Raw genomic sequence first — 14,167 nt, forward strand, 5'->3', positions numbered from 1 at the left:
TTACCAAACAGCTTAAAAATGCTTTTAAGGCCCAGGCAAAGCTTACTGACAAGCTTTCCATTTATCATCATGGTATCTGAGGACTGGCCCTTAGCCGAGAACAGAGCTTCCTCTTCTTGCCCAGAACAGACCATTCCTTGTCAGTGTGGCTCTGCCAGATGGTTTCTCAGCCATCATCAACCAAGGTGCTATCTTCATACGTGAAAGTTATAGAGGAGTTAGAAGCCTTTTAAGAGCTGGGAACAACTGCCAAGGTCAACGCTGCATAGAACAAAACTGCACATTTTTCTGTCTGAGGATTTTTACTATGAAGAAAGCTTTAATTCATGGTCATTTGGAGAGAGCTTTTTGCTCCAAATTTTTGGTGGCTTTCCTAGCTAATTGGTTCCTTACTTTACTTATTTTTTTCTCACATTTTGTTTGGAAATAGTGCAGCCAAGTTTTTGTTTTGTTTTTAGTGGACAATGAACTTGGAAAGTTGTCACGTTGTTAAAAAGTATCTGTTAGTATAACTGATATAGTTTCTTACCAAAAGCAGTGGAGAATCCAGTCTTATCAATTTGGAAGTGAGCAGTACTGCTTATAACAGCATAATGGGTGGGTGGTGTTTAAAAATGACATAACAAGACACATGCTATTTATCATAGTTTCTCAAGCTGTGCCTGGAGCATCTTATCCCTTGACCCAGGTCTGCTGCAGAACAGAACGTGAACAGTGCCCCCTGGAGTTGTGCAGCCAGCAAGCCAACATGCCCACCCCATCACATCTCATTAAAGAGCCTTTTTTTTTCATTTGGAATTTCTTATAACATAATCCCAATTTTGATTAAAAACATATATATGCATGAAAAAGAAAAGGAATAAACAAAAATATTAATAGCTGAATCTCTACAAAAAGAGATGTGTGCTCTTGACACTTTTCCTCATTTTCCAAATTTTCAACAAGAAGCATGCAGTATGTAATGAAGAAAAAGTCGGAAATGTCATTTCAGTAAGTTCTGAGAATTCCGTCTTCTCCAGGAAGCAATGAATGATTAATTAAAAGCCCTTTTCTTTTTTTTTTTCTATTTCTTTTGCTTCTACGTGGACTTCAGCCAACTGAATTCCTACGCTGTGCCTAGACTGAGAATTATCTCTCATTTTTCACTTTCCATGCTTTAAGAGGCCTAGACAGAATAGATGATTCCTTGAGAGGGCACTGCAATGTCACGTAGAGGCAAAGGACACCCACTGGAAAGGCTCGTGGAGTGAGAGAGAGTTATTTTAAGAGCAGGAGACACTTGATGCCTGGGATGATGAGGCAGGGAGATCCCAAGACAGCAGCAGTGCTGCTGGCCTAGAGACCAAACAGGATAGCCTGGAGCAGATTGAAGGACTCTAGGAGAGACTTCTTTTTTTTTTTTTCTTTGGCCACACCACACGGCTTGTGGGATCTTAGTTCCCCGACCAAGGATCGAACCCAGGGCCCCGGCATTGAGAGCACTGAGTCCTAACCACTGGACCACCAGGGAACTCCCTAGGAGAGACTTCTTGAAGAAGATAAATTTAGCTAAACACCCAAATGAATCTGACCACACTGAGACAAGAGTTATACACCTGGGAGAGAATTTAGGAATAAATTAGTGATAAGCACCATGGAAGACATAAATAGATGATAGATAGAGAGAGACAGACAGACAGACAGATAGGCAGACAATTATTAACTCCAGGGAAAACAAAGAGTTGTACAAGAAAGGAAAAGTCATCACAGTACATTACATGACCCAGCTACCAACAGCATTTAAATAATCATACTAAAGTATATATGCAATATCGGCCTAATCAAAATGTTGATGTAACTAGTTTGAAGAGAAGACAGGAAAACAGAGTAGCAGGGAGAGGGAGGGAGATGAAACAGAGACAAATCCTCATCTTCCAACTGAGAAGTCAATTCATAACGCCTAACTGGAAAAGCAAAAGTAGTATGCCATTTGGAAATACGGAGACAGATACCAAAACAGTGAGTGAAAGTGCTTTTCTCTGGGGAGCATGAAATGAGGGGGAGGAGCAGTAGACTTTTTGTTTTGCCTTGTTTTTTCTTTGTAATAAGTATTTTTAGTAATAAGTATTTTAGAACAGCTTGACTCAAACTGAGTGTGTAACTTTGGTAAAAATACAGACATTTAATAAAAGATGTTACAGCCTCTATGTATTATCTCTCACTTGCTGCCTTGTCTGAGACAAGCCCAGGGCAGGATGGATGACATATGGCAGTTTGTAATTATGCATTTTCACGATCACTTTGTTGCCTCACTAGCAAACTATACGCTCTAAAGGGCAGCCAGCATGTCTGTTTTGCTTATCACAGTCTCATCAGCACTGAGCACTCAGCAGGCACTCAACACATACTGGTTGAGTGAATGATGAAATGGGTAAGGCAGATCTAGAAGTTAGTGCTCACCATCTTTACAAAAGTATACATAACCGAAGTGTTTACAGGGGAAGCGATCCAATGTCTGGGACCTGCCTTAAAATACTCCAGGAAGAATTGTGGGGAAAAAAATGAAACAAGATTAACAAAATGCTCATAAGAAGTGATGGGGACATACGGGTTCATACTAGTCTCGAGTTTTGTGTAGGTTATAGAAAATTCCCTTAAGAAAAGAGAAATAACAATGAAGGTTGTACAGAAAGAGGATTATAAGGAAGGGGCAGCATCATGGCATAAATTTATTAAATTCAGAGTTTGGTAGTTGGGAAGGTTTGTGTAATGGGGAATACATAAATAAAAATAAGGATCAGACAGAGAAAACCATAATTCAAAAAGACGCATGCACCCCAATGTTCACTGCAGCACTATTTACAATAGCCAGGTCACGGAAGCAACCTAAATGCCCATCGACAGACGAATGGATAAAGAAGATGTGGTACATATATACAATGGAATATTACTCAGCCATAAAAAGGAACAAAATTGGGTCATTTGTTGAGATGTGGATGGACCTAGAGACTGTCATATAGAGTGAAGTAAGACAGAAAAACAAATATCGTATATTAATGCCTATATGTGGAACCTAGGAAAACAGTACAGATGAACCAGTTTGCAGGGCAGAAATTGAGACACAGATGTAGAGAACCAACATATGGACACCAAGGGGGGGAAGTGGCAGGGGGGTGGGGGGTGGTGATGGGATGAATTGGGAGATTGGTATTGACATGTATACACTGATGTGTATGAAATTGATGACTAGTAAGGACCTGCTGTATAAAAAAATAACTAAAATAAAATTCAAGAAAATAAAAAAATAAGTGTCAGAGAAGAAAAAAATCATGTCAAAAGCAAACCTTGTACCTGGGCCATTAGCCCATGAAGCTAAATAAATGCTGAAAGAAGGGGTAGAGATACTTAATGAAGACATGGGAAGGGAAAGTTGAATGAAGTATAGGAGTTACTGAGAACTTTAATATTTTATCCTCCAAATATATACCAACAGTGCCTGCAGGAATAGAACTGAATGCCCCCGATGTAAAAGGCTCACACCACAGCAGTGAATAACCCATGCTCTGGAATCATACTAGCCTGGATCTGAGTCCCAGCCCTACACGTACTAGCTGCGTGACTGGGGGCAAACTGCTGAGCCTCTCTAAGCTGTAGTTTTCTGTCTATACAATGGGGACAGTAATAGCACCAATGAGATACAATTATTGGAGGTTCCAATGAAGTAAGTCCTGTCAAGTCTTACCCATGCCTGACTTAAGTAAATGGCTAACAAATGGTGGTCACTATATGCTTGGGCAAGGGATTCTGCCAAGAGAGTGAAGATCTTAGCAGATAAGTTAAAAGGGGACAATTTTGCCAGGAAACCAACTGCCCTGTCCCTCAGGCCTAGGAAACCTCCCAGAGGCACTGACCCTTACAGAGTGGCCGAGCAGTCCACAAGTACGGCCTGCAGGTCTGTGGGACCAGCCACCAAGAAGGGCGACAAGGGTGGCTGGTCTGGGAGCTCTGGCAGCTCACGGCTGGTGGGAGATACAAGTCTCAGCCACCAAAGCCAAGAAGGACGCAACCCAAGGTTCACATTTTCTCTGTAAATGTGAAAACAGGACAGGTCCACGTCTCGGGAGAAGTGAACTTAGAAAAACAGGCCCATGTCTCAGGAGGAGTGAAACTCTTCCTGACCCAGAGGTCTGAGGAGTTTCAGAAAGGCAGAGGGAGAGTACACTGGGTGCTTGGAGGAGGACGAGGAGAAAGTGAGCGACGGTCAGCGTACATGTCTCATTTGTACACGCTACAGCCAGATCGCGCCCAGTGGGCAATGAGGGGCCACGGTGAAGGCCTTCTTTCCAACAGGGAAACAGCTCTGCAGAGATATGTTTCAGAAAGAGTCTGGTAAAAGGGGCGGGAGGTCTGGAGAACAGGAAGACGAGTCATCCAGACGGTAGGGAGCCAGGACTTGATTTAAGGTATCGAATAAGGAGAGGTTAGAATGGAGAGATATGCAAAGGCAGGAAGATTCAGCAGGACAAGATAAGCAAATGAGATGGGCCAGGCGAGGAGCAATCCAAGGTGATTCCCAGGTGTTCAGCTAAGTCACAACCAGGTGGAAGCTAGCTCGACCCTCCCTCTCAGTCAGGTTTGTTCAGGTCAAAATCCTTGGCTTCACCTTTGACTCCTCTTTCTCTCATACTCCACATTCCGCCCAGTCAACATTCATTCAACAAATAACTGCTCACTGAATGCCAGGCAGTGTTCCAGGTACAGGGGAAGACGGCAGTGAACAAACTAGACCCAAAACCTGCCTTCGTGGAGCTGTATCTTCTAGAGGTGGAAACAGGCAATAAATAAGATAAATAAGCAAAGCATTATGGTATGTTAGATTCTGATAAGTATTGGGTTGGCCAAAAAGTTCGTTCGGGTCTTTCCATAAGATGTTACAGAAAGACCCAAATGAACTTTTTGGCCAAACCAGTATTAGGAGTAAAACAAAGCAGAGAAGAGTAATAGAAGTGTACAGGGGAAAGAGTTGCAATTTCAGCAATTCCTATCCACTCTCTTCAAAATAAATCCAGAGGACTTCCCTGGTGGCGCAGTGGTTGAGAGTCCGTCTGCCTGCCAATGCAGGGGACACGGGTTCGAGCCCTGGTCCGGGAAGATCCCACATGCCGCGGAGCAACTGGGCCCGTGTGCCACAGCTGCTGAGCCCGTGTGCCTAGAGCTCGTGCTCTGCAGCAAGAGAGGCCACTGCAGTGAGAGGCCTGTGCACCGCAACGGAGAGTGGTCCCCGCTCGCCACAACTAGAGAAGGCCCGTGCGCAGCAACGAAGACCCAACGCAGCCAAAAATAAATAAATAAAATAAATTTATTTTTAAAAATAAAAAAATAAATCCAGAAATAGACTTCACACAACTTCCACTGCCACCAGCATGGTCCAGGCTACCATCAACTCTCAACAGCCTCCTGCTACTGCAATAGCTTCCCAACTCGTCTGTCTGCTTCCGCCGTTGCTCCCCTACAATCTATTCTCAGCATAGCAGCCCACAAATTCCACTAAAACATAAGCCAGATGAGGTCACTCCTTCGTCCCAAACTCTCCAAAGGAGGAATAGAAATGGACCAGAAATTCCAAATGCAGCGTCACAGAACACTGAAGGTCTAGCAGGGGCGGGAAACTCTAGGTTTATGGTGGAGCTAATCAGCATGGTGCTTGGGGGCTTAGGTGCAGCTGCAGTGAAAACAGCTGGTTCAGTTGATGGAGAATTAAAATGAGCAGGCCACAGAAAACGGAAAGGGCAAAGGGGCTAGGGACTCAAAGGGCCGGGAGGATGGGACTGAGTTGGCTGACCCAGAGATCCCCGAGACAGGATTCAAACACTTTCATACTGTGAGGACTGGGCACGACCACCAGAGTCTGCCTCTACGGTGGTGCAGAGGCCAAGGAGTTGGCCTTTATGTTGAGCACGGAGGGAAGCTGGTGATGAGCTCTCAGGTGAAACAGAATAAAGCGTTTTGGAGGGTGACTAGCAACTGCCTAGAGAAGAGGCTCAAAGGAGATGGAGCTGCAGGCAAGGAGGTGAGGAAGAAGGGGTTTCAGGTCTGCGGACCTAGTCGGGGGACTTGGACCCGGAGTGAAATGGGCATGTGCAGGAAACTCAGCAGAAAGGAGCAATATATTTAGAGACTTGGGGATGGAGGTGCTGGGAGAAATTTCACCCCTGAAATATACACTAAAATGACACAATGTTTATGAAAGAAAGCAAGAGGAGCCTGAAAGGGCTCAGGGTCCTTGCTTGAAGCAGGGTTACAAGTACCTTGGGAGGTACTTAAAGGCTTAATAAAGGATTAACTGTACAATTATTCCAATTTGGGGGATTAGAAAGATTATATCAAAAATCAATTGGGATTTGGTAATTTTGTGAAGCTTACTTTAATAAGTTTTAGTTTCCTTCATCAGATTTTCATAGAGAGACTGAAAGTTTGATATAAGTATGAATTTATTGACATCAATTTCCTTAAGCTATTATTCCAACACAGAGAGGGTACCGAAGAGCTGAAGACAATGATGATAAACCCACAAGATCTGAAGTTTTCAAGGCCCACTCCCTCCAGAACAGAGAGAGAGACAGAGAGAGAGAGAGAGAGAGACAGAGAGAGAGAGAGAGAGAGAGAGAGAGCAGGAGAGAGGGAGGCAGAGAATGAACAAGTCTTCAAAAAGAATTGGAGACTGCTTTCAATTACAGCAAGAATTAATGACAGTTTGACAATTTAAGCATTTTATCCAGAAACACATACCTATTCCATAGATACCAAATTGATTACCATATCACTGAGTCTGAAAATATACAAAATATTTGTTGTTCTTACACACTGCAATTAAAGCCTAATTTTAAAAAGTGCACAGTAAAAACAGCATAAGGAAACCTACAATATCCATGGTATGTGTCCTGTTTTCTGTTTTACTGTCAACATCAAATTCTGGATTTACCTTACTGGTTACAAATATATTTTAAATACTTCAAGGCCATTTACAACACTGACTACTTTACTAGGTCCAACAACGCTCCAGCTTCCTGAAGGCGGCCAGCCCTGGACGTGGAGTCTCGGCCCCGCAGCTCCGCGCAGCAGTAGCAGCTCTGCAAAGAAGTCACCAACCAGCTCTCTGTAAACTATCGACTCTTGTTCTTTTTAGAATTCCCCTGTGCAAAGAAAAATATCAACAATAAGAACGGCAACCTCTAGAAAAATCATTCACGCGGTTTAGACACCAAGCTGTCTGGAAGCCATATTTCACTGTGGAAAACTTTAGTTTCCAAGAGGGAGAACAGCTGATAACCTTGTATCGCTGACTTTTATACAGGAATCACATAGCGGTTTGTTACTTTTAACTCTCCCCACTTTCTCCATCCATGAACCTTATTCCCCTGGGGTCTGAGGACAGGCAATAAAGAAAGAAAAGAAAGCTATCTTGGATTTATCAAACCTCAAATATTCATTTTGTTCCAAAGACAATGTAGTTTATGATTTCATAAAGCTGATTAAAAAATGTTAGCCTGAACATGTTCCTTTGCTGTTGAAATAAACACCTTTTAAAAGGTCTTAATAGGTACTAATTTTGAATATGTGCCAACTAACACCCCAATAGTAATGATTACTGTCAAGGGGAAGATCAGATACCAGTTGAGAACAAGTTAGAGAGAAGATGTCTTAACTTATTCCCAATTCCCTCACATATCGAGATTTGGACTTTCCAGTTTTATGTAACTTTTCTTCCTTCTGGAGAGGTTCAAATTCCTACATTTAACTATTATATATAAGTACTTTTTTTTATTAAGTTGGAAATGATTGCAGAACACAAACATTAAGAGCAAGATCACAGCAAACAAATGGTTTCAGGACGTTTACTTGGTATCCGGTGGAGACCATGTCAACTCAGCCATAAGATGATGCTACAGCAATTTAAATGACTAATAAATGGGGGGGGGGGTGCAAAATATAAGAACCACAGAATGATCAAAGAAAGGTTAACAATAGAAACTACAAAGTGAAGAAGGATCTCTAACTCAGTGTTTTATTAATGACAGATATTCTAAGGACTAGATTGAAAAGTTCTAAGAGGGCTTAAAACTTCCCTCACTTCTAAAGTGGCTGCAATACAATTACCTTTGGGACAATGAGCTTTGCTATACCCCACATTAACCCTTCTCAATTCAGAACTGAATGCCTTCTGCAGCTCTGAGGTCTGAAAACTTTCCCTATAATTGCTACTTTTTTACAAAGGTTAGGTGCTAAAGCAGGCTTTCTCCTACTACTCCCACTAACACATGTGCTTTCTAAATGAGTCGGCTATTGCCCTGATGGACTATCAAGAGGCCAAAAGGGTTAAAGGAGGTATTCTTCAAGAGGACCAACACTCCACGCTCTACCTCCAAGCTCAAGTTCCTGAAGTACAAGCAACTGGAGAACCCGAATCAGAACCACACTGGCTGGTTACAATCATCACAAGATGTCCCAGGAAAGCATCACAGACATTCTCTGAGGCAGCCAGAGGCCAATCAATAACACGAAACTACACTGAGAAGCAAAATTACATAACGCAGATTCTAGTGCATGAACATGATACATTTTCCAAAGAGATACCAACTGGGCGGGATGCTGCTCTGTACCACCGCTGGCAGATGCTAAAATGAAGCTATGGTTTGTTCATCTCTCTGTCTTCCCCAGTGCCAGCACACAGCAGGAACTCAATACATGCCTGCTAGGTCAGTAAGGGGCAGCAGTGGATTTCAAAGAGCACAGGCTGGAGACAGTAAATCCAAGCTGCTGGTGGCAGAGTATTGTCTGAGTTACCAAAATATGCCAAGCATCTGAGATGATGCATGAAACCAACTCTCTGGCCTCTTGAAGCTTACCTTTCATGGTAAGAGTATATACATTATGATACAACAAAGAGACATGATACGTGGATATGCCTTTCAACACAAAAACATTACCAATATCTACTGACCCCAGCCTGGACAAGCAGAGGCTTTATGGGAAATGAAATCTAAGAAGTTTTTGGAATTAAAAGGACAAGACAGTCCTAGGTTATATGAATATGTATGAGAATAAATTTGCTAAAGAAGGTTACTCTTCAACAGCACCATTTTAGATTCACATAGATAGAATAATCCCCATCATAAACCCCCCAGGAATCCTCCTAACTAACAGAACAGTAGCATAAATGCCAAAAATGCCCAAAATGCCAAAAAAGCAACGGTCACAGTGTTAGGGCCTCAGAGGTCAGACCTTCTCTCAACTTATAACTCAATCAAAGAATCTTCATTCTACTTTCAGATAAGAAGACAAGTGAAATGATTTATAAACACTTCAGATCTCTTAACCTTTTGTTCCTGAAACACACAGCAATGAAATACCTTGTATTAAATACATTAAATATTAAATATTACACTGCAGAGAGACCCCTTCCTCCCCTACCTTACTAGACATCTTTAGTGTGTCAATCTCTTCTCTCTGTTTAGATAGTGTCTCGTTCATGCTGCACAGGTGGTCGCTCATCATACTTAACTGATCCTCATAACTCCTCTTGGTAGTTGTCAGCTCATCCTAAATGGCCAGGGAAAAAAGAAAAGAGAAAGCAAGACCCCACTGATCATACCACTCTAAAGCTTTTTTAATTTAGGAAAAAAATGTTTGAAAAGTAACCTATCAAGATGACCTATCTGATCAATTAATATGAAGGTTAAGCCACAGGCCTAACAGGAGAGCAAAGTTAAAAGAAACAGGGCAGAGGTTTTTCTCAGCCTTCAAAATATGTACGGAATTTCTTTGCAAAAATGAAAAAGTTTCCTTCTATGCCAGGGATAAAAATGTCACAAAAAAAACAAGAGGGCTATATGATCTTTCTCAATTCTCTTAGGTTTTCCTGAACCTTCGGTGAGGTGGGGAAGGCGATCTCTGGCACATTCCCACTACCCCACACCTTGACGGCCCACCGCCCTCTGGGCAGGACCCTCCCTGGAAGAAGCACCTTCCTCTCTCCTTCCATCTCTCGGGGCTCTCTTTGACCTTTTAAAATCTAATCCTGTGCTCCTAGCTAATCTGATAAACGAACTTGAAACCAGGAGGAAGTGCATGAATTATTTCTTTGCCTGCATCACATTTATATTTAATAGGGGCTTTCCGGAAGCTAGGCTTTAAAACAAAGCAGTGAGTAAGGAGGAATATTTTGCAGCCCTACCTTTCAGTTTACGTCAGTTTTATGAAACAGTAAAGAGAAGGAACAGAGTCACATGAACAGAACAAGCCTCCCACCCACCATGACAAGCATTAACTGGGAGGAGGAGAAAAAGGAAGGACTCTGGGTAAATAAGTACTATTCAAAGAAATGCTGACTGCAAAACTACTTACAATTAAGATCAAGTCAGAGCAATAAATAATACAACTACTTCTTGCCTGACATAAATGAGATGTTACTCTAAAATGAGTTAGAAATAAAATGGTTAGAAAAATGTTACGTCTAGAGGTCAAATGCCACCATTTGAGAAAGGAAATGCTGATTTTTTTGGCCCAAGGACTTTCAATGAAAAAACATACTAACACTGCTTAGGTAACATGAACTCACCTGAAGTCTGCTGATATTCTGACTGGCTACTTTCATCTCTTCTGCCAGTGCCTCTTTAGACTTTTCAGCCAAGGCCAGTCTTCTAGAGAGTGCTCGGCACTGTTAAGTCAGAAAACATTCCATTATCCCAGGGACCATTTCCCCAAACCAAATTTACTTCAGGGAAGGTTACTAGAAAACAATCCCCCAAACCAAAAGTACTTCCTCCCTTCCTTCCACAAGTATCTACTGAATGTCTACAGGCCTTGTACCACACACCGGAGCACACGAAAGAAAGATGTGGTCCTCACTCTCATCATTTTAATAAGGGAAAAAAAGGCTACTAACCCAAGCTCATGGATGTTTTTTCCTAGCTCTAGCCTGATGACCAGTGGCTACAAAACCACCAGAAGTTTCTACATTTATCCAGGATTCATTTACACCCACACTGGATGAGATGGGAAGTGGTTATTTCAAAAGTGATCAATGGCATCATGCAATACGAATCCTTGTGTTTTAAGTCCTTTATTGGAGACCATATCACAGGAACAATAGAAGCTTTATAGCCCCACTCTACAGATGAAAAAAAAAGTGAGTGCAGGACTTTAAAGATCCCACTTGCTTTCTTTGGGGATTCTAACCAAGGCTACCCAGAGACAGAGTAGATCAAGAAGAAAAAAGAAAAATTCTATTTCATACTATTGTTCAAAGAGGGCATGCCATTAAAAGGATCACTAAATTTTCTGATAAACCACGAGATTGACAAGGAGGATCTGTTAAGGACATGTTCGAATGTGATGTCAACATCAGATGCTTGGACTGACCATTCCAGTGAAGTAGTACAGAGGGCTACCGCTTCCTGTTTACAGACAAGGAAAAACTAGAACAATTTAAAAATTCTTGTATCACAATTGTGCTGAAAGAATTTACTAAGATAAGCAAATCTCTTGGAAATAAAACAGCCTCAGAAATTCCCCGGTTACTCATTTCATTCCTCACTGGAGAATTTCAGGAAAGTTCAGCCCACCAAATCAACCACCCTCCTTTAACCACACATCTATCTGTGTGCTCAGCACTGAACCTGAAAAAGAGGGAGAGAGTTTTGCAAAGCACGGGTCCTCATGAGGATGACAATCAAGTCTAAGAGAGTAACTCAGAAGGCAGTTAGGGATCCAAACCAGGCCACCGTGATGGGCTGCGTGCACCGAGTGGCTGGGATGGTAAGCACTGCAGCAGTTCTATGGTGAGTCGTCCAGCTTGCCATCCTCCCCGTTTTCTACAGCTCAACGGCTATCACTACTGATCATCTTATCAAACAGGTATGTATCACTAAGCTAGGCACATCATTTATTTCAGCAGGAGAAAAGAAGCAAAGCCCCCCTCCACCCCTAGCAACTGGCTTCCTGTCAACGTCTCCGTCTCTGTAAAACAGGAGAAAATCACAAAGTCGCATCCCAGTGAAGGGTGTTGTCTTTCCTTTGTCAATTTCCTTAACAGTTTAAAGCATTATAATTCTCCGTCTAACATCTATAACCTTTTAACAAAAAGTTTCTCATCAGAGACCTTACAGGTATTCTTATATATTGAGCGACATCCATTCTATCTTATCATTTGTTTCTCACTCTTTGATATCTGTAATTTCTTTCCTTCATTTTCTCCCCTTCTCATCAATGAATTTGTATAATTTTATTATCTTGTATAGTGTTTTTCTAATCCTCTTAAGAAAATGAATTATTTGGTGAGGGAAGAAGAAAATGTAACAAAAAGAAAGATTTTGTATTTTTTAAAGGTTGAAAGAGGTTACATTTTGCATTTTATCACTTACAAAAACTGATTTCCACAAGCTGTCATTTAGAAACTAGAGTATTTAAAAAAAAAAAAAAAAAAAGAACCAGGCATACTTTGCTTTGAATTTCCCTAAACGAAAATTCCTTGACCTATGAGTGTTACCTGCCTGTAACTCTCTAAAACATGCTCCAAAACATGCTACATAACCATAAGAAAGGCTACCTGTTATATTCACTGCAATAAAGATTTTTGGTTGGTATGTGGACCAATCTATACGAACTCTAACCAAATCCATATTGCGGACACACAGACCCTGACCTCTCTCTTCTAGTGAACAGCAGGAGGCCAGGACACTGACCTAATTCCTGAAGGGGTTAGAAAAATCCACCTGATCCAATTAACTCTCCACTCACCTCAGCATAAAAATGCACTGACTTGCTATCAGCCAGCTGTAGCTGAGACGTCAGTTCCACTATCCTTGCCATGTAGTGATTTCTAATTAAGTCTTCCCGAGAGTCCACATCTGGAGCCTAAACAGAGCACACATAACTCAATAAATAAATGCCAGTGGAATGAAGCAGTTCTGAGAGAGAGAGAGAGAGAGAGAGAGAGAGAGAGAGAGAGAGAGAGAGAAAAAAAATTAATATCACTTTAGCAAAAAAAAAAAAAAAAAAAAAGACATTTCCTACATTTTCCTTTGAAATTTGATGGGAAATCGTAGTTTTCCCACCCCTCGGAGAAACTTCAGACAGGGCAGGTAAATATATATTGCAAATTTCTTTTATTCATCACCCTGCCTAACTCACAATGAAGCTGAGGCTTCAAGAGAGCAAAGCAGAAGTGAAGTCTTGGGAGGCCCACCACCAATGGGGCCATGTCTCTCCACTCAGTTTTTATTTGCCACACACCTAACTTTCAAAATCTCAATCTGTCTGACTCCTATGTCCTCCTCTAACTGGAAGAAAACAGGTGAAAGGGGAGCATTTATTGGAACTCCTAAAAATCTGAACATTCTTTTTTCCCCCAAATTATCTTAAAATAGCTCTAATACTCTTAAACATACTATCAAATTAAACTATTTCTATAATGAACAATTTATGGTCCTTGTCCCAGACTAGTTTTCTACTAGTTACTCTAGCAATGACACACCACTCAGTTTAGTTTAAAAATACATGCAGAAGTTCAAGGTTACCTAAAGTATAAGGCTAATAAGGAAATCAAAGAATTTACCTGAACTATGTTTACCAGTTTACCATACTGACTGGAAAGCTGAGTGACTTCAGTGTTTTTTTAATGGTTATTTGTAAGCTTACATCTTGTAATATTTCAAAACTAAAATGTGCAAACCTATCTGACAAGCCAAATCTGACCTGGGTTCAGTCACTTGAGGGCTGAAAAGAACTACCAAGCCCACTGATGGTCAAGGCCCTGAAAAGCCCTGCTTTGCCAGCCGGCCCACTGGGAGGGTAATGGCTTGCAGCCTCCTGCCACATGCCAGCGAGCTTGTCAAACTGCCAAGTCAAGTCATTCAAGGAGGCAATTACAGACAGGCTGTAATTTATTGGTGACAGTTAAAACTGACCCAGAGAGAAAAGCAACATGGATCCACATTTGCTAGAATTGTCAGAAACGCAATTAGATGAAGCTGACTTTTGCCGGATTTTGTCAACAAACATGTGGCAAGATGTTTACTAACAAACAACATGATGTTAAGCACACATTACCTCACTGTCAGACGTCCTGGTTAAAATCCCAATCTAGAACATAAGGGAAAAAAGCTTTAGAACAGACTGCTTACACTTC

The 14,167-nt window shown here is 41.6% G+C and overlaps 1 protein-coding gene across 3 annotated transcripts in view; it reads right to left on the reverse strand.

Moving 5' to 3' along the window:
• Positions 1-5,424: 5,424 nt before the first annotated feature.
• The window catches only part of PPP1R21 (protein phosphatase 1 regulatory subunit 21), a 62,204-nt gene continuing 53,461 nt past the window's right edge, over positions 5,425-14,167 (reverse strand). Inside the window, exons 18-22 of one of the 3 annotated variants that reach the window (XM_057558594.1) lie at positions 14,089-14,121; positions 12,778-12,894; positions 10,598-10,696; positions 9,451-9,579; positions 5,425-7,172 (exon numbers count right to left, since the gene is read on the reverse strand). In XM_057558594.1, coding sequence (XP_057414577.1) covers positions 7,143-7,172; positions 9,451-9,579; positions 10,598-10,696; positions 12,778-12,894; positions 14,089-14,121 — 408 coding nt within the window. In that variant the 3' untranslated portion in view covers positions 5,425-7,142. The remainder of the gene's footprint in view (positions 7,173-9,450; positions 9,580-10,597; positions 10,697-12,777; positions 12,895-14,088; positions 14,122-14,167) is intronic. The other 2 variants (XM_057558596.1, XM_057558595.1) reach the window with 2 other exon arrangements.

The sequence above is a fragment of the Balaenoptera acutorostrata genome, chromosome 12 (assembly GCF_949987535.1).
Source record: "Balaenoptera acutorostrata chromosome 12, mBalAcu1.1, whole genome shotgun sequence".
NCBI lineage: Eukaryota > Metazoa > Chordata > Mammalia > Artiodactyla > Balaenopteridae > Balaenoptera > Balaenoptera acutorostrata.